Genomic DNA, 20400 nt, shown 5'->3' on the forward strand with positions numbered 1-20400 from the left:
CAAGATTTAGTTAAGCCAGATGACTTTAAGGCTGTTACAGAACTTTGCAATGACCCAGGATGTATCCATTTATGTAGGTCATCATTAGAAATACTTGTGCTGGGGCACCCTCACTTACAGGAAGAACTCCAGCACATTCACACTCTTTTCTGTGAATGACAAAGAATGCTCAAGTATTATTGGAAGTAAAGGAACCAATTGTTAAACAAACCAGCCTTTCTGCAGAAAAAGACAAAAGGTGTTTTTGGCTTATTCTTTAAATTCTTAAATAAACTGGAATTTTTAAATAATTCTGATAAGATTTTTGCTCTCTAGTAGATGGGCTTAGAATAGAAACAGCTGGAATTTAGACTTTTTTATTTGCTTGTTTAGAATGGTCAGCTGGAGTGCGTTCGGTGGATGGTGAGTGAAACAGAAGCTATTGCAGAACTCAGTTGCTCAAAAGACCACCCAAGCCTTATTCATTATGCAGGTTGCTATGGCCAGGTATGACTTTCTTTTACTTCTTCAAGTAGATTACTTGGATGCTTGTACAAGAATTTGAATTAAAGTTTGTGTGTCATTTTGTGGCTTTTAATTACAGGTGTTCTGAATAAGTGGAAGTATATCTAATCTTTCCTAACTTAACCTGTATAATTTTTTCAGCATTTTCCCCTCTAAAGTTGTTTGTTTCTTTCATTGATTGTTTTTGGTTGTTTGAGTTTTGTTTTGTAAGGTTTGAATAATGGCAAGGAGAAGATTAGCTGGCATATTAGGTCAACCATTAAATCCTAAGAATGTCTACAGAGATTACCTGTCATCTTGAGGACTCCCAGGATACATCAGAAGAGCAACAAAATTTTGCAATTTAAGAATTCATTGTATTGGCAGTGAAGTATGGTGGAACTTGAACATCATCTGTCTAGCTTTAGCCACTTTAGTTGAAAACTACATACAAAAGTAAGTTGTAAATTCACAGAATATTCTGATTTGGAAGGGACCCCCAAGAATCATCTAGTCCAACTCTTAAATAAGTGGCCCATGTGGGGCTTGATCCATAAGATTGCTGTTATTAGTACCATGCTCTAGCCAGCTAATTGTAAATCAATCCTGTTTCATACCTAACTTGTCTATTAATATAACAATGAGACAGCACTGAAGTACAGTATTCTAGTGCTTTGCTAATATCTGGAGAAACATATATGCCACTTAGTTACACTACATTCTCTTCCCGTAGTGTCTGTTTTCTCCTAAGTAGATCTTGCAATAACCCATTTTCAAGGGACCTTCTCCAGGATCTACTGTGAAAGAAATAGTGATCAGTTATTCTTCTCTAATCTCTTTGGCAGATGACCATTTTATCCCACAGATTCTTTGACAGACATTTAAGATAAATCATGGAATTACAGAATTATAGACTGGTTTGGGTTGGGACCTTAAAGATCATTCAGTTCCAACTCCCCAAACATTGGCATAGACACCAAACATCACTGATTTTGTGCTAATGCTTTTTACTTTTCTTAAGAGACAGCAAACAAAGTATAACCACTGAGAAAATAATTCTTTGCTGTGTGCGGTTTTCTCATTCAATGCCATACAATTATTGTGGCATATTTCTGCTGCTAACTGCTTCTGTCCAAGCATGAATTTACTGTAGAGGTAAGGAAGGAGAGGAGGCAGGTTTGGATGGCTATGGAGCTGGGAGTCGACCTTTTCTCCTGCTGTTTCCATAGGCACAGAGATGCCCTTGTTTTCGTGCTGTGCAAAGATCTCCTTTTTTCTGCACTTTCTTACTATACAGATGTTACTGATGCAAGATAGGACACTGCTGGATATACAGATTACCAGTGTTAGCAAGTTTGCTGTAAAGCCAGCGCTGAGGATAGAGAACATGTGAGCCAGATCAGAACTGGATTAGAGAAAAGAGTGCTTGCTACTGGGAAAAAAAAGTTTGGAAGAGAAAGTTGCATGTGAACTTAAATTCATATCTTCACTTGATTAACCTGATTTTGTCCTCATCTCTAAAGATATTGATATAAACTAAAGCCAATGAAGTTTTGGGGTTTTTTTCAGTGAGCTGTGCTATCTGCTCCCAGAAACAGATCTGGCACACTTTATCTAGATTCTTTTCAGAGCCGAACGGAAGCTCTACCACTTAAGAAACACCAGCTACAGTCAGCCACCCATGAAATTTGAAAAGGTGGTATATAAATTGCTGCCAAATTTTCTTAGCTAGCTGAATGGCAAACAAAGTTCATATGTAATGCCTATTATTTTTTTTTATAATCGATAAACAACCTTCAAACTTGAGGGAATATTGAGGCTGAAGAGGTGCCAGACTATCTTACCCAACTGTTTTAAGAGCAAAAAAAACTTCAAGAAATTTAAATGCTTACTTGGCGCTGTCCTGGAAGCTTTAATTTATTCTACCATTAGTTACATGAGAGATAATCTATGTAAACACTGGTCTTGGCAGAATTACAAGAGTAATATTTTTACAAGGAAGACCTGTTATTGAATCCTTTTCTAAGAGAGTCAGTCCATCCATTGTTTCTCCAGGCATTAGACATGCATGCCATATTTTTCTTCAAGAATTATAATTTAGAATGGGCAGCAGAAGGGAGTTCATAACAAAGTTCCTATGTTAAAGGTCATCAAACTACAGTCACGGCCTGCCTCCAAGTACATGTCAGCAACATTTTATTTTTCCAGTGGGAGAGGGGACCACAGAAGTTAATCTGGTTGAAGAGAACAAAAGCTCAAAGTCAACCTGTAGCCTGGTCAGCTCCTAGCTCCTAGCAAGGGTTTCTTTAAGCATGAGATTGTGCAAGAGAAACCATGATGGCTGGCAGGCCTTTTCACACTGGACATGCCAGCTGTGTCTGACTCAGTTCAGCAGTCACAGGAAGGTAGTGGTGCAGTCCTGGGTGCACATTGTCCTAGTCCTGACTTAGAGCATCCTGGGGCTGGAATGTCTTTCCGTCAGGGATGTTGTGGTAGTATGGACTGCACAGGTAAGAGGCAGAGGGTGGGGAATGCCAAGGGTTTGTGGTTTCTAATTTCCAAAGAATCTAGGGAGACTTTGGGTAACCAGCCTGAAGCATGTCTGAGGATCTAGAAGGGATCCTGTGCACACCTTGATGGTGGTACAGTTCTGGAGAGCACGGTGGGAAGGAGTGTATGACATTCAGGTATGCAGATACCTAATTTTTTGTATTTTTGTAATTTTGTAATTTTGTATTACCTAATACAAACATCTTTGTTTTACACCTCAGGACATTTGCCTTGCTGTCTAATGTCATTATTACAAATGCAATGTGTTGTTTTCACTCACTCCTACTCCTCTACTGTGAAGGAATAGTTTGTGTCACCAGTTTATTTAGTTAATATCAAGTGGTGGGACTAAGATTAACTGTAGAGTAAGTACTCTTCAGCATGCTAACCCTTCCATTTGTCGGCCATGTAATGATTTAAGTGTTTCATGTTGAAAGAAAGAAGTTGTACTTTCTTCTCCAAAAGTCATCTGATGGAACCAAAGTCAGCAGCCTGTCCCAAATTTTCCGGAAATCTTTTTGTAGAGAGATTTGAATTATTGTAGGTCTAGAATATGCCAGAGAGGTATTAATAACTGCTAAAGCATAAGCATTGTAGGTCTTAAAAGTAACAGATACACTGAATGATTTATCAGTATATATCAGTTCGTATTACTTCACAAAAAAAGTGTTTATTTTTCATTGTCTTCATCTGATTAATTTTCTTACTATCTTTCCTTTTGTCTGAATAAATTGAAGACTGTAAACATTTTTCCTGTAAATACATATTATGAGTGAAATGTGGCATATTTTGATATATGATGGTTTTGTTTTCCCTAGTTTTAAGTGAAAAAAAATTTGTTTTCTTGGATTTTTTTGGTCAAGGATAAATTTGTTGAAACACAAACTGTTTCAGTAGAGCTATGGTGTGATCACTTGCCTGTGATCACTTAGTGTACAGGTAGTCCTAAGTACAGATTATTGAATAGGGCCACACAACCACTTGATTTCCTTGTTGATAAGATAAATGACTAGAAAGCATCATTTGCTCCATGCTGATTTTTGATCATAAAATTACAGAACATGCTTAACATTCTGGTCCCTAATACATTCCAAAGAAATATATGATTTCAAAGCTATGGTTGTCTTCCAATTCTGCAGATAAGTTTTGCTAAAGTATTTTTCTTTTAATTATTAAAACATAGGGGCAATTCATAGGAGTAGTATAATCCTTCTTCCTTGCTGGCCAACACCACTGGCATATTGAGAAAGGCTCAAAAGTATTTTTAAAGGGATATGTGATCTGTAGTCATCTCTCCATGCTGGATGTCAGCTGTGTTGGACATTCAGCCAAGGAGAAGAGAAAATACGTATGCCTTCACCTTCAGAACAAAATTGCTGCTAAAGTGAAGATATGAATAAGATAAGCATCAGACAGAGTAGCCCTCTGAAGTAGTAAGCAGAGACCCAGATGCATGAATGGGCAGAATCATCCTGGAGTAGCTCTAGAGGGGTTCTCTCCTTTTCATTGAGATTAAAATTTCTGTAGTACTTTTACACAAAAAATGCAGGTTTATATCCAACCTTTTTAGAATTTTCTTTTTTCATTTTTATTCTTTCTCTTTTCTACTTAATTACTGCTCAGAGTCCTATGTGTGCTTTCAGTACTGTTTTATTTAGGTCTACTTTAGTTTTCCACATTTCTATTTTTGGGTGATTATGTAGTTATGTGTCACTGAAGCTACTGAGGTGCTGCAGGTTAAGTTTGTGGATCAGTATTTGCCTCAGCAGCACTAGAATCCACAAAGCCCCCTTGAACTGGAGCTCTGAGTCAGTATATCATGATAGATATCAATGCAAGGTATTAAAAATACATGTTTAATTTAAAAAGTTTTATGCTAGGAAGTAATTTAGTCTTTTCACTTTTTCAGATAGAAAAAAACTGGGAAAGCAGCTGTAGTTAGCTTTCATGAACCCCAGTTTTCTATGTAATCTGTAGATTTAGTCTAGATCTTCAATATGTATCATATTCATTATGGCAAAATGAAATTTAATCTGGAATGGCATGGGAAGTTCCTAGAGAGAAGAAATTTTTTTCCAAATAAACTCCCTGGGGAAAATAAGAAACCAAAAAAGCTTAGTGCACATATGTAACTTTCCACTGTTTTAAAAGAATACCCAAATAAATGTGTATTGCACCCACATACACACAAAAAGGTGGTATTAAAAAAAAAAATGTTTCTGCTTTAGTTTTGGCTTCCAGACCTTCAGTGACAAGTTTCTGCAGTCCACATCTCCCCATCCTTCCTGACATGCAGGGCATACAAAATGGTCCATGAGTCAATACATTGAGTTCTTAGGGTAGCTTTATTTTCTGGTTTTAGTTGTGTTGCTTCTTCTTTAGCACAACCATACAGAGATGAGGAATGATTATAGATTTTAAGAGTCTAACCCCTCATCTCTGTGATCTGGGCATAATCCTATTTTAATTTTCCAGAGAGGCTTTTGTGAGGTCTGACCAAATTTCTCAATCTGATTTTCAACTTGATATATGGGTTATTCTTCCTCAGGTTTCTTCACCAACCTAGAGGATCACACAATCTTCATGTACAGTTTCTCAGAATGCGCTACAGTACTCATATTTTTCCTATTATTTCTTCTTATAAAATAAAGTATTTCAGTTTTTTTCCCTGGGGGGAAAAAAGAAACCCAAAACCCCCCCAAAAGACAAACCAGATTTCCATGATGCATTAAACCTACAAAGTTAAGAGAGACTGAAAACAAGGAATTATTGGATAGTATTAGTAATAGATGACAGCACCAGTATTTATTTTCATTATTTCTTCTCTTTTGTGACATTTCTTTGCCCTTAGGAGAAAATCCTTCTGTGGCTTCTTCAGTTTATGCAAGAACAAGGGATTTCGCTGGATGAAGTTGACCAGGACGGAAATACTGCTGTTCACATAGCTGCTCAACATGGCTATCTAGGATGCATACAGGTAGAATTATAGCTATAGCAGAAACCTCTAAACGTCAACCTTGAATGACCAAAAAGAATTATTAGAAATCTAAGTGGGAATAATTATTGATACATTAAAATATATCAGAAGGAAGTTCTTTAAACCAGGAGTCAGACTGAAATACTGAAAAGCTGCAGGTTTTGATTCTATTCTCAAGTATGGTGTTGTAAGCCTAAACTAACTTGTATTGCAAGATGAAAGCATGATTATATTGTTTATATATAAGCAGCTAGTGTGTATATTTTTGTGTTGCAAAAGGGCAGCCAGTGCAGATATGCATACTTTTGTCATTACTCTGATATTTTCCTTCTGTTTCTTTTTCCATTGAAAAAGGATCATTGTAGCTATCCAGCTCAGAGGAAGTATAAAAGATAGGTCTGTTAAACAATTTACACCTTGAATAAACCATCCTTCTCAGACTTACCATCCTGGAATGAATCTGTGCTATACAATGAAAAGTGATGCTGATTTCTAACTAATTTTCAGTAAATCATCCTGGCCACTGAAAACAATATAGTTCTGTTTATAGAGGTGCTAAAAATGGTAATATGTCCAGCTGAGAAGGCTTACACATCTACAGTACTTACAGGAGCCAGACTAAACCAGTTTAGATACCTCCGTCCAGTACCTGTGTTCAGTGCAGATGTACCAAAAAAGTCATGGAGTTGAACTGGATGGCTGGTCACAGAGTCCTAGAACCATTGGAGTGTTATGGCTGGAAAAGACCTCAAAGATTATCAAGTCTGACCAAACTGGCACCACCACCATGTTCACTATTAAAACACATCTTCAAATGCAACACCCACACCGTTTTTTCTGTCCACTTCCAGGGACAATGACTCCACCACTTCAGTGGTCAGTCTGTTCCAGTGCTTAACAGCCCTTTCCGTGAATTTTTTTTTTCCCAATAGCTGTTCTATACTTCTCCTGGCACAACTTGAGGCCACTTCCTCTCATCCCATTAACTTGTTACCTGTGAGTAGAGGCCAATTCCTACATGTCTACAACCTCTTATCAGGCAACTGTAGAGAGCAATGACCCTCCTCAGTGTCCTTTTCTCCAGGCTAAACAACCCCAGCTCCCTCAGCCTCACAGGGCTTTTGCTCCAGACCCTTTCCCAGCTCTGCTGCCCTTCCCTGGATTTGCTCCAGCACCTCAATGTCTTTCTTGTTGTGAGGGGCCCAGAACTGGTCACAGGGCTTAAGCTGTGGCTTCATCAGTGCCCAGATCACTGCTCTGGTCCTGCTGGCCACACTGTTGTAGGCACAGGCCAGGATGCCCTTGGCCTTCTTGGCCACCTGGGCACAGTTGGCTCATGTTCAACCCTTGTCAGCTAGCACCTCTAGGTCCTTTTCTGCCAGGCAGCTTTCCAGTCTCTCTGCTCCAAGCCTGTTGTGCTGCTTGGGGTGGTCCAAGTGCAGTTGAATCTCATCTAGTTGGCCTCAGGCTTTCAATGCAGTCTGTGCAGAGTGCTCTTCAGAGCTTTCCTGCCCTCCAGAAGATCAACACTCCTGCCCAACTTGACATATCTGAATTTATGCACTTGATCCCCTTGTTCATGTTGTTGATCACATTAAACGGGACTGGCCCCAGCTCTGAGCTGTGGGGAGCACCACCACTGACCAGACACAATCTGGAGGTAAATTCACTCACCACTGCTTTCAGAGCTCTGCCATCCAGCCAATTTTTCACTCAGTGAGCACCATAAGCAGCCAAATTCTCCAGGAGAATACTTCTGTGGGGAACCATATCAAAGGCTTTACTAAAATCTAGGTAAACACATCCACAACCTTTTCCTCATCCATTAGGCAGGTCACTTTGTCACAGAATGAGATCAGGTTGGTCAAGCAGAGCCTGCCTTTCATAAACACATGCTATGGGTGAGATTCCCTGGTTGTCGTGTACTTATTGCCTGAGGATGGTCAGGATGATCTGCTTTGTGAACTTTCTGGCACTGAGATCAGGCTGACAGGCCTGTTCTTCCCTGGATCCTTCCTTCTTCAAATCCTTGTTACACATGGGTGCCAAGTTTGGCAACTTCCAGTCGCTGGAACCTTCCTGGTTGATCAGCATTTCTGGTAAATTATTGAAGGTGAAGCAACTTAACTTTGCAATTGCAAATGTATCCTCTGTGCTAATTGCAAATGTACCCTCTGTCCATCAAATTTGCTAGAATCATTAGTCACAGGAGTACATTTCAGTGTTTGTGTTGTCTGTGAGCAAAAGCATTTTGGAGAAGAAATAATAATAAAATTATTCCAGGAAATTGCAGAGAAGTATTTGATAAATAAACGAGTCATTGCAGAATAACAGATAAAAAAATAAATAACCTCTTGGCAGAAAGGCAAGAAATAAAAATTAAAGTTATTAAGTCAAGTTAGGGAGGAAAACATGTCTAAGAAGGAGCAGGAATTCTCCAAGGACTCAGATATGTATCAGTAAACATGTTATTCCTGTTACCACACAGAACCAATCCACGTTACTCTTCGGACCACCGCAAATACAGAACATTTGTGTTAGTCTAACCCTAAAAGAAATACAGAAAGTTAATTTTCATCAGCTAACCTCTCCAGAGAGCTAAGTATATTTGTGCACGCTGTTATGCTGGATCTACAGCTGCAGAGCTACTACTATTATTATTATTATTATTATTGTTGTTGTTGTTGTTGTTGTTGTTGTTGTTGTTATAGTATATTTATATATTTAGTCACCCAGAAGACATAACTCTGTAAAAGCCAGTTTGAGAATATCACATAATAAAAAAAAGAAACACAGGTTGATCTGAGTGAATAGACTTGAAAAGAAGACAGTAAAATAGATTTGGAGGACATGGTCATCTCTGCCTTTTCTTACTGAGGGAACATGTCTTTTTCCTTAAAGACTTGAGGAATGGATCCTGTAAAAACTCATATGAGAATAAAATAAACAAATCATCACATCCATGCTGAATCTGGTGGGTTTGCTCTTGTATTGTAGCCAATTGCTATGATCAGTTGGAAAAAATGGATAGAAGAAATATTTATGATTTGTTGGTGGGGGGCACTGTTGTGGTAGAGGGTGTGCTTAGGGTTCCTATGGAGTGTGTGTTTAGGGTTGCTATCTCAACAGTGCCTCATCAAGATGTGCAGTGCATTTGAAAGAGAAATGGGTATAGATTACTTTGAACAGAGTAGTGACATCTGCAGGCTGTTTTCATGGATAAAACTAAACAAAGAAGAGACTAGCCCTACTTTTCCTGTGAAGAACAAACCTTAATAAATGGCTTAGAATTCTAAAGATTACTTTATTTTAGTAAATATGCAATCCAACAAGTGCTTTTTGTTGAAATGAGGCCATGAGAAATAACTTATAAAAGTATCTAGTGGTGATAAAAATATGCAATGTCAGTAATATCACTTCACTAACACCTCACAGTCTTAAGTGTAGTTGATATTTTGGGCTGTGAAACAAAATAAGCTCTGTGCCAAGTAAGCTTACAGTCTAATTTAAAATAATGTACTGTGAATAATCTGGTAAGAAGAAAGAAGTGATAAAGGAAACAGAGAAACTATAAGCAGCAGCATAAAAAATGAAGAATCACAGGCCGTCAGTGATTCTCTGGCCTGCTTACTCACTGTGCTTATGAGCACATGACGCTCCTATCATGTTTCAAACTGTATGATTACTTTCTGCAAGGTCATAACTCTCCTTTGTTTTCTTTCTTGACAAATTAAGTCCAACCTATTGACACAAGATGCAGTGCAAAAGTTCATAACTTTCCTTTCTGTATGGTTTTAGCAGATCAGACAGACCACCCATTCCACTTCTCTCTCAGCAGATGTCAAGGTCTCTGTGTCTGCTGTTTGTGATCAGCTGAGTCACTCCATCCCTCAGTGGTTTACCAGCTCTGCTTGGATAAGTCAACCAAGAGCTCAGCCAGGCAATTTCTCTTCTGCATGTGTATGCATAAAGTTAATGATGCTGTAGCTTCTGGCTGAATAGGATCACAAGTTTTCCTAGGGGTTGGTATCAGTGCATATGAAAACGTTGCTGAGAATATTAAGGTCCTATTTTACCTACTCCATCAATGCAAATAGCTCCTAACGCTGATTATCACAAACAGATCATAAGGAGGGAAGACTTGGTCTCAAATCTTGCTTCAGTTATTGGATATCTTCAGGTCAGGCAGACAGAATGTTTTTTGCACATAGAATCAGAATAACTCAAATGTTATGCTTACAACCTGGATGGTTCTCCAGCAGCAAGCTGGGTTCTCTGCTGGTACTGTGAGTAACACAGGGTTATACATCAGAGTATAAGATCTTAGTTTTCTTGAAGACTAAAAGCTGTCAGTATGTCTTTAAAAGAAAATAGTGACTAACCAAGCCAAGTGAAAGCAATGAGATTCTCTCAGCATTAAAAAGCCACAGTGACCTAATCCCTGCAAAATTCCAACTAGATTGATATAGTCATTGTTCTTATATATGATGTACAGTTCTTTATGTGCAATAAGAAATTTGTGCCTATCTGACCTAAAGTATCTGCCCTATCTTTCATATCTTTCATAAGCATTACTTAGTTAAGGAGTCAGGACACTGAGATTTCCCTGTGGAGTGTTTTAAACATAGGGATTCTGCTGTGGTAGAAAATGGAGAGTTAAACAACAAAAGGAGTCAGCAAATACTGTAGCAAAAACATTACTAAAATGAGATTCTAAGGGCATGTTGCAATACCTTGCAGTGTGCAGATCCCAAGAAAAGACCTGGTAAGCTATTACGGCTGATCACTACCCACTATAAACTGGCTAGCAATGTGTTCATGCTGCTGCGGCGCTGGACCCAGATGCCATCTAGAACAGATGTCCTGTGCCTTCTTTTCTAGGTCTGCCATGTGTAAAGTTATCACAATGTTCTGTAATGCACAGATAGGTGTATCTGCAAAAGTTTGTTATTGTGGTGCAGGAGAGAATCAATACATGGCCGAACAAAAGTCCTCTATTTTCATTTGGTAGTCCCACTCACTCTATGAATGCTATAAGAGACGCAATGCTGTATAAATGAATGAACAGAAAACAAATTAATTTAGTAGAACTTCAAGGGGAGAGGAAGGAATAACATATAAAACATAGTCTCTTTATAGCTCTTCTGAACTGCAGCTCACTCTTCTATGTTACTCTTGCACCTGAGTGGTAGATTTTATTGGCATGTGGTTTGAATTCAAACCGCAAACAGATTTGTCAGTGACTGAGTTTTAAAATATTACTGGCTTAGACTAATGTTTTTCAAGCATTTTACTCAGGGGTGCTTTTTGTTCAACCATTCTTGTGCTGATCAGAAGTTACAGCAGAGATTTACACTTAGAGATGTCACTGTTCCCTTTTATGTTTTTACAGACATTGGTTGAATATGGAGCAAATGTCACCATGCAAAACCATGTGGGAGAGAAACCCTCTCAAAGTGCTGAGCGACATGGGCACACCATGTGTTCCCGCTACTTAGTAGTTGTGGAGACATGCATGTCACTGGCCTCTCAGGTTGTCAAGCTGACTAAGCAGCTGAAAGAGTAAGTGTCTCGTTAGCAAGGGGGATCGATCTTAAAACAATACCCTAATTCATCTTCAGTTTATTAGCAGTGTCTATTTTCTTCTTCTTATATATGACATTTAAAGTTGGATTTCTACCTTATTTCTCCACTCTTCCCTGCTGTTCAGTATTTGTCCCTTCACCTTTAGCTGCTCAGTTTTTCAGCTGTTCTTTTTGTGGCAGTTTGCTGTGGACATACATGAAGGGAGTGGCAGCTGAAAAGGGTATGTATGAAGAAATCCAGTCCCTTTTAACTTTGCATATCTGGCAATCACATCATTAAAGATCATTGTTTCTGCTCATATATATCATGCTTTTATCTACAGGTTACAGTGCTGGGTGTTGATGTTAGGAGGAATAGTAGAGACAGTAAATGCAAGGAATGTTTTTTTGGTCTTGGAAAGTCACCCAAACCTACAATGGCTACTCAGGAAATATCTTCTGTTATATATTTCTTCATATGAACTGATTTTAATATTTTGGTATGGTTTTTATTAAATAGTCTGTAAAGAGACTATTATTTAGAAACACAAATTATTCTAGTTGCTTGCTTTAATTGTGGATGCAGTTACTGTGGCTTAACATGTCAGTATCCTCATAAGACTCTTAGAAATCATCAGCACTGACCTGACCTTGTTCCATAGATATGTGATATGATGTCAGCTATTACAGTCCATGAAAGTGACTTTTAATAACCCATGTTTCAAGGAGACCATATCATTTTATGCTGATAAATGTGTAGCTAATTGTATTGGATATAAATTAGAGTACTCTGCTAGCAGGGGAGCTGCAGAGTGGCCTCAGTGAGGATGAGTGAGGGATTTCCCTTTGCTAAACAGAACTCTCTGAAACAGACCCATTGCAGGACACAGCTAAGCCCCACCAGTCATTCTGTGAAAACATACCTAAAAAAGAGCAGAAAATGCCAGAGAAATGAAGGAAACAGAGGAGTGACAATCAGAGGGAACAGCAAGGCCAGAGGAGCTGGAGGTGCACCAAGGTGGAGAAGGCTTACCCCCAAAATGGTCCTTGGACTACCCATGGTAGAACAGGTACATCTGTCTCTTGAAAGGGCTGCAGCCCATGGGCAAGCCCAGAGCCAGTGACACCCTGATTGGAATGCAGCCTGTCAAAGACCCACCCTAGAGAACAGGAAAGGGTGGGAAGAAAGGAGCAACAGGGAGAAAGTGCTGCACATGACCCCTGACCAGTGCTGCATGTTGGCTTACTGAAAAGACTGGGGGTGACCTGCAGCAGTGAGAAGAGGGCAAGAGAGGTGTCTAGAGTGAAGCCTGAGAATGGTGAAGAGGAGCTAGGTGTGCAGATGAATCTGGGAGGGAAGCTGGGCATGGAAAAGGGGAGGATGTTTTAAATGTCTGTCCTTTTTTTCCCAATACCTGAACCAGTAATGAAATATTTATGCTAATAAACCATGAATTAAGTTAAATTCCCCATGTTGAATCTCTTTTGTCCATGACAGTAACAGGGAAGTGAACTCTGTCTTTACATTTATGTTTTCCCTTTGCAATATTTTTGTGCTTTTACATTTATACTGTCAAAAATACAAACACTGACATTTACGATTTTCGTAATTTTATAGCCTGACAATGTTCCCTGGATATGTAAATGTACCAGGTTGTACTTGGTCCATTTGCTGAAAAATACTATCATCTGATATAAAGGAAAAAAATAAATATAGGGCTTTTCCCTAGAAGACAGAATTAGCAACTGACTCATATCATGAGTAATATAATGAAATACATTTTCTCCATAATTCTGTAGAAAAAACCCAGACAAACACACACACACACACATACCAGGTTGTACATTTGCTGAAAAATACTATCATCTGATATAAAGGAAAAAAATAAATATAGGGCTTTTCCCTAGAAGACAGAATTAGCAGCTGACTCATATCATGAGTAATATAATGAAATATATTTTCTCCATAATTCAGTAGAAAAAACCCAAACAAACACACACACACTCACCAGGAAGTTGAGGTGGCAGCCACAGAATACCTGTGTTTCAATTCTTTTCTGTTCTGACCCAGTACTTGAGAAAAGTTTTCCCCCTCTTTTGGAAAGAAAGGAGTTAAGCAGGCTGGTTACTCCCACAGAAATAGTCTAGTTGCAATTTTCATGACAAAAGCATTAACACTTTACCAAGTATCCCTGTTGTCTCACAGACTGTGTCCATAGGAAGTATTTTAAATTATTCTTATCTGGATCCTGATGAGTTTCTTTGTTTGTTTCAGCTGGAGTTAAACCTTCTTCCCTTCAGCAGCCTATTTTTTCTTCAGGGTTCAGATTAGTTTCAGTGCAGCAGCAGCCTTTTCTCCCTCTTCTACAGAGATACGTCTCTTGCGGAACCTTGTTGCAGTTTACTGAGGCAGTGAAATAATCTGTTTTCTGCTTGAAGGAGCAGCTTCTGCATGGCTATTTGGGCTGCAGACCCAAAGAGATTTTGATAAATGCAATGGACCATGTTCAGAGGCTCATGCTCAGGAGCTAGAAGGGATGATGGAAGAAGACTCTTGCCCTGTTTTGCAGTCATCATCCTTCTGAAAAATCCAAGGATGGTACAAAGTGCATTCATGGAGCAGCTTGTCAAGGGGGCTTTATTCACAGCAGGAGAATTCACTATCTGCAACACCTCTGAAAATCCTGAAAGCAGTTCTGAGTATCCTGAAGACATTAGGTGTCAACAGATGGAAGTCAAGTTTGCTATCTAATTCTTTGAAGTGTACGTGACAGCTGTTACGTAGGAATAACTGCAACCTGGGCAGTTGAGCTGGCTTTCCTGGATTTTCACCAATACTTCTGCCAGGGTTAATGAACACTGTTCTAGAGGCAGAAGAGGTATGATTGTATCATGATGGATTACCTGAACCGTCAAAACACTGAGGGCTCTTATGTGTTTCCCAGCCTTCCCTCAGCTTCCATAAACACAAGCTGATCATGCAGTCTTCTTTGTTGTTGAGTGCCTTGTTGATGAAATTAATGAGCCTCGTGTTGTAATACTGTTTCTCCACCTAAGAAACACTGGAATGGTTGATATTCTGCAAGAAAAAAAATAGTGCAGCAACTCTCTTAGACAAGTACTTATCAAGACCTATATCTTAAAAAGTTTTAACCCAAAGAAGGATGTATCATCTTCCATTCCCTTTGTATGAGTTCTTCCAGTCATCAAGCAGTCATCAAGCAAGGAGTTCTAGAGAGAAGTTATTCCTAGCCATCATACTATTTGGAGCCATTTATTAACTGAAGACATAAAATCAAAACAATAACATCATTTATTTCCAGTCTTCACGTCTTTCAGCTCTTTGAACCAAAGCAGCTCAGATGACAAATAGAGAGGAGTATAGAAAAATATTCTGAGTATAAGTCTCCATTCAGGGACAAAAGCCTTTATATTTGGAAGAAGAAAATTAGTGGAAATTATTAATGTTCCATCAAATCTTCACAAGAGGATTAGCTGAGGGTTCCCCTAAAAGGGAAAAAACCAAGCAATTATTTCCATAGCTAGAAAGGAAAGTGGCCCACAAAGACCTGGTGTTACTGGTTTCAAAATGCAAGCTTTGCTTTAAATCTCTTGCTAATTACAGATTTTTTTCAATTGAGTATGACTTTCTGAGATAAACAAAATACTTAGAACAGTCACAAAAGTTTCCTATAGAAGCTATACAAATTAATTTGCTTTCATTTTACTTCCTGAGGTCTTCCCAGGTCTTGCAATCTTAATTATTCTCTCACTTACTTCATCTGCCCAAAAAAGTCCATAGTTGCCAGTGTAGAAAATTCCTACTTGCAGTATATTTTGCATTATTTGTGCTTTCCTGGTCTGAAGAAACCATGTCAGAATTAATGGCATAAAGTGAGTGCTTCTATAGACTTCTTTTGCAATGCTGCCTGAAAATAGACCTGCATTTCCAGATGGTACTCTCCTGCATTTATGGACCTGGGTGGACAAATCAATTAATGAGTGAGACACCTACTGATTCTGCTGATATGCTGTCAAGCCAAAATCTCTCAGGTCAAAGATCAAAACAAACCATGAGTCAAAAGATGAGGTTGAGAAAATCAATCTGATTTTCTGTTGTAGGCACTTTTCTGTATTGTATGAAAGAAGTCCATTTTATTTTCTGCAACATCTTAGGAGCAGCTGTAAAAATAACTGAATAAAAAATTCCGTAGTGGTATGGTAATGTGTGTGCAGGTTTGTGGTGGTTTTTGGTTGTGTGGGGTGGAGTAGATCATGTTATATAGACATATAGTAAGAGACCCAATATAAACTTTGAAACGTTCATCTCTTTTTCACTTAGTTAAACCATTTTATGTTCTGCTTTGTAGCATATTCATTCTTGTTATTTGAAAAAAAAAACAAAACAAAAAGAACAAAACAAAAAAAAAGAGAAATAAAAAAGCATGCTATGCAAAATACTCCTGCAGAGCCCAGTGCCTCAGCCTATTCCCTCTGCAGTTACTGAGCTCCCTGATTCCATAGGGAGGTATTTGGGGTCCCCAGATGTCTTAACTAGACACCAAAGAGTCTGTACATATTACTAACTTGGAACATTGGCTAAGCTAAGATCCCCAGAATTTGGCCATCAATTATAATAAAACTAGTATGCCCTCTTACCTCTGAAGCTTCAGTGATCTTCTCTTCTAAATCAGTCTGGCTTTAATACTTTGCAGTATTGCTATTCCAAGAGGTTGTGATCCCCTGTTTCCATTTTATCTTGGAATATGTATGTGCATGTTATTTATCGTTAGGGATAGTGCTGGCAGGAAGTGTGGGTGTCTGTGACTTATGTACTAACTAGTTAAACTGTGAAAATGGAGTAAACTTCAACTCTTTTAGCACAATAAATTGTTTAAGTGGAATGAGCATTACCTCAAGAGGCAGACGTTATAGATCTCCACTGAAGCTAAAAGCATAAAAAACTGTTAGCTGCATTATTTAGAAAAATCAATTGCAGGAATGATAAAACAAAAAGAAAACAGATGAATTGCACCACAGCCTAAAAAGAATTTCACTGGCTCTTATGGGAGAGTATCTGGGGATCTGCAATATAAGCTAATATTGACAGATGGTAGAAGTAATTTTAAAATAGTCTAAGGAAGTGTGTACGCCAGAGGAAGAAAGATGGAAAATTAAAGGAAGAAAGGATCTACGTAAAGCATGGCTGTGTTGTAAAATGCAAGGCAGTATGTCAAGATCACACCTTTATTTCACTTTTCAAACTCACTTTGATATATTAAAAGTAAAACATATTTTTTCTGCGAGCCCTGTAAGTACAACCTCTAAAAAGTGATCTGGATTCTTTCTGGCCTTGACATTGCCAGTTATAAGGACTGCATTTGGAACACAGCTAAATCTTTTGCTAATGGCATGTGAGCTAGGAAAGTGTCCAGCTTACTGGTGGAGAACTGCCTTAGTTCTGCATATCCAAGAAGAATAAAACTACAAAAAACATAGACAGCAACAGAAGCAGAGGCTGGGGGAAGCAGGTAAAAAGTAATTTTCCCATGGTCATTTGGTCAGGTCCAGGGAATAAAAACCTCTAAATCTCTAATTTTCTAGAAGTTTTCAAATAATTCTGTCTGTGCAGTGTTTAGATGCACTGGAAATTACTGATCACTAAACAGATGTTACCTGTGGTGGTCAACTAAAAGGGGTGTTTTGATGTGAGAGTGGAATGTCTGAATTGTATGGAAGCAGGGAAAAGATGATCTTTTTGTGGCAAATTGATCTGTCATTCTTGTACTTGAGAGTTTGCAGGTTGTAATGCTCAACTTAGACTATTAGGGAAATAGATATGTTGCTGGACAAACAGATATGATTACAGTTGACAAATGGAAAATGGAGTTTGTGCTGTGGATATCACTCTCATTAACAATTTTTAGGTACTATTGCAATTTTTTAAGTGCTGGTCTGTAAAGTTATTTGAAAAACAGTGTAGATCACACCATCACACTGAAAGTGATAAAATTTCATAGGTATAGTACAGGGATAAGGTGGATGCAGAGCCCAGGTAGGACCTTTGAAAAGGTTGCACAAGCAGATGTAGTACAGACATCAAACACCCAACTCCATCCTGCAGCTGTAGTTTGGACCAGTCCTTTCCAGTGGGCAGAAACTTTTCTCTGAGTTTATTTGCAAATAGAAAGGGAGAGAGCAGTTTCCTGAGCTGTTGCTCAGATGATGAAGGCCGTCCACCGAACATAGGAAGTGGCTGCTTAATCCGTGTGCTTTCTATTCTTTTCCATAAACAAGAAAGAAATGGCCCTAAGTTTACCATATTCTTCTGTCTGTGAGTCACTTTCAATTCATTGGTGCCTATGATCATACACTTGTCCCTATATGAGTATAATAAATAATCTGACAAATAAGTTTTTCTCAGTTGTTCTTTTACAGTGATCACAAAATGTCAGCAGAGATTCAGACAGAAGCACAAATTCTCTATGTTCTTATTTATAAGTTCTCTATTCAGTATATAAAGTACAGGTGAAGAGGACTCATTTCTTTAATTCAGAGTTGAAAGGGTATTATCAGTTTTCCTGTAGATTACTTATGCAGTCAGTTTTACAATTTGAGGTAAACAGTATTACATGTTCTTGCAGGCAGACTGTGGAACGTGTGACATTACAGAACCAGCTCCAGCAGCTTTTAGAAGCCCAGCGGTCAGAGGGCAAGTCACTGCCCACATCCCCAAGGTAAGGTGACTGGAACTGTACTGCTGCCTGTATTTGCACATTTTCATAATATATCAGTTATCAGAAGGAGTTGTGATCTGGCTAAATAGTAGATGTGTTCTGCAAAGAAAATGTGGGGCTACCTCGTGGACTTGAAGCTGAGCTTCTAGAGTTTGACAGTTAGTAATGCTGATAAATATTGGAAATTTCTGAGTGTATATAGTCCCTGTTTCCCAATAGAGTGAAAGCCAATTTTACAGTGGAATGTAGTATGTTTTGAATTAGATGAACAGCAGAAGATCCTAGAAACCCTAGAAAATATGTAAAGTTTAATGATTTGTTGGTCGATCATACGTTACTTTTAGCAGTAAGTTATAAAAAGTTACCAAAAAAACCTGCTTTTATATTGAGAAGGTTTCTTATACTCATTAAATCTTCTACCTGCTCTGGCTTGTATAAAAAGTCAAAACTCTGGAAACTATTGTTTACGCATCCTGTCAGAAGTCACAGAAAGAAACACAAGTTTCAGACATTAAAAGAGGGAGACAGAGGACTGTGTCTGACAGTGAGAGATCTGCATGCAAGCAGATGAAGCAAGCATGACTTCACTCTCTCAGCAATCTGAAGATGATTTTGAAAGAAATAAAGTGACTCACATGCAAATAGAGCTTGGTTTTTCCTTATTTTTTAATCTATTTTCCTCTCTGGAAGCCATATACAGTGCTTTTCCCTATTTCAGAGTTTTTAGGGGTCTACATGTATGTGAAACTGTAAAGCAAGCATAAAAGCTTCTGCAGCTATTGACAGTCAGAGCTGTGGTCATAAAGTATGAACTGGTAGGGTCAGTGACTGCGTTTTTTCAATTCTCACATAATCCAGAGCATTTTGCTGTACAAGTGCTCCTGGCCCTGAGTTTCATGTGTCACTATTTCAGACAAGTGCAAAGAGTTGCAGTTGTAGATAACAAAGACGGTAGGATTGGAGACGCATTTGTGTAAAGGAACTTCAGCTGGAAAGGGTTGTAAACTCCAAACTCCTGCTGAAGTAGAAAACCACACTGGAAAAAATGGGGTTTGCCTTTTTTTAGGAATCTTTGTCTTCCCTGTGTGCCAGTTCAACAGAGACAATGGGACAAAAAGCTGTTTTCCACCTCATTTGGTTTCTGTGATTTTTGCTGCCTGATCTTTCTAAGTGGTCTCTCATCTGAGTTCTAGTGTGCACCAGGACTGTTTTACTTTCAGTATCAGATAAGATCAGGTGAAAGCAAATCCCTCATCGTTCATTATTCCTGTAAAAGAGTAGGCTTCAACATCATTTTTTTTAAGTCACCAAGTCTGAAAATTACAATCTATTTATTTTATTTCATAGTTGGCTGCTACTTTTCCCTCTAGTTGGAGCTCACTTGTAGATATTTTCATCATCCAAGGAGGCAGTAGCGGATCTAAGAGAACATATCCCTTTTATTAGGAATGTGCACTGTAGATAAATGCATATTCTTTAGAGTATGTAGGTTTGCCTCAGGAAAAAAAAAAAAAGCATAAAATTTATTGAAAATTGGTGTTTAGTACAAGCATGTGAATTTTTTACACTGTGAAAACTATGGACTCATCAGAGCAGAAGGTGCTTGCCAATCTCGTAAGAACCTAAATTTTGTCACCTTGTCCTTGCTTAGAGGAAAAGTAGTTTAAAGTAAGAAGGTGAAGTGTTATGAGCTCTAGCATATGTCACAGGAAAAGAAAAGGTCTATGCAATGTACATTCTTCACAAATCAGGCATTGTTGAAATTGCTGTTTCCTTCTGTAAAACTGTTGGAGTTCTAAATTTAATTTATTATTCTATTAGTATTGAAATACATTCATATCACCTTTCTCTTGCTTTTCAGTATTTCATATCTGAAAAGGTTTTCAGTGCAAATTACCCTGATTTTTTATGAGGTCTTATATAGTTGTTATTATTAATACCAGATGCAGTTTAGATTTATGAAATCAATGCTCTGCAGAGAGGTGGTACTTTCACAGGACTTCGAATAAGCTACTTTTGTGTTAATATGTGACTTGAATGGCAGGCATTTGACCTTGTGGATTTTTTTTGCATGTCAACTCACACAAAC

General features: G+C 38.3%; 1 protein-coding gene across 4 annotated transcripts in view; it reads left to right on the plus strand.

The window, feature by feature from the left end:
* Positions 1–20400, plus strand: part of LOC120513575 (synuclein alpha interacting protein) — an 86399-nt gene that overhangs the window by 57839 nt on the left and 8160 nt on the right. For all 4 annotated transcript variants that reach the window (XM_039733140.1, XM_039733139.1, XM_039733142.1 and 1 more), the window contains 4 exons: positions 373–486; positions 5885–6010; positions 11403–11572; positions 18219–18311. In XM_039733140.1, coding sequence (XP_039589074.1) covers positions 373–486; positions 5885–6010; positions 11403–11572; positions 18219–18311 — 503 coding nt within the window. The remainder of the gene's footprint in view (positions 1–372; positions 487–5884; positions 6011–11402; positions 11573–18218; positions 18312–20400) is intronic.

This window comes from Passer montanus, unplaced genomic scaffold (assembly GCF_014805655.1).
Source record: "Passer montanus isolate IOZ18808 unplaced genomic scaffold, ASM1480565v1 scaffold83, whole genome shotgun sequence".
Lineage (NCBI taxonomy): Eukaryota > Metazoa > Chordata > Aves > Passeriformes > Passeridae > Passer > Passer montanus.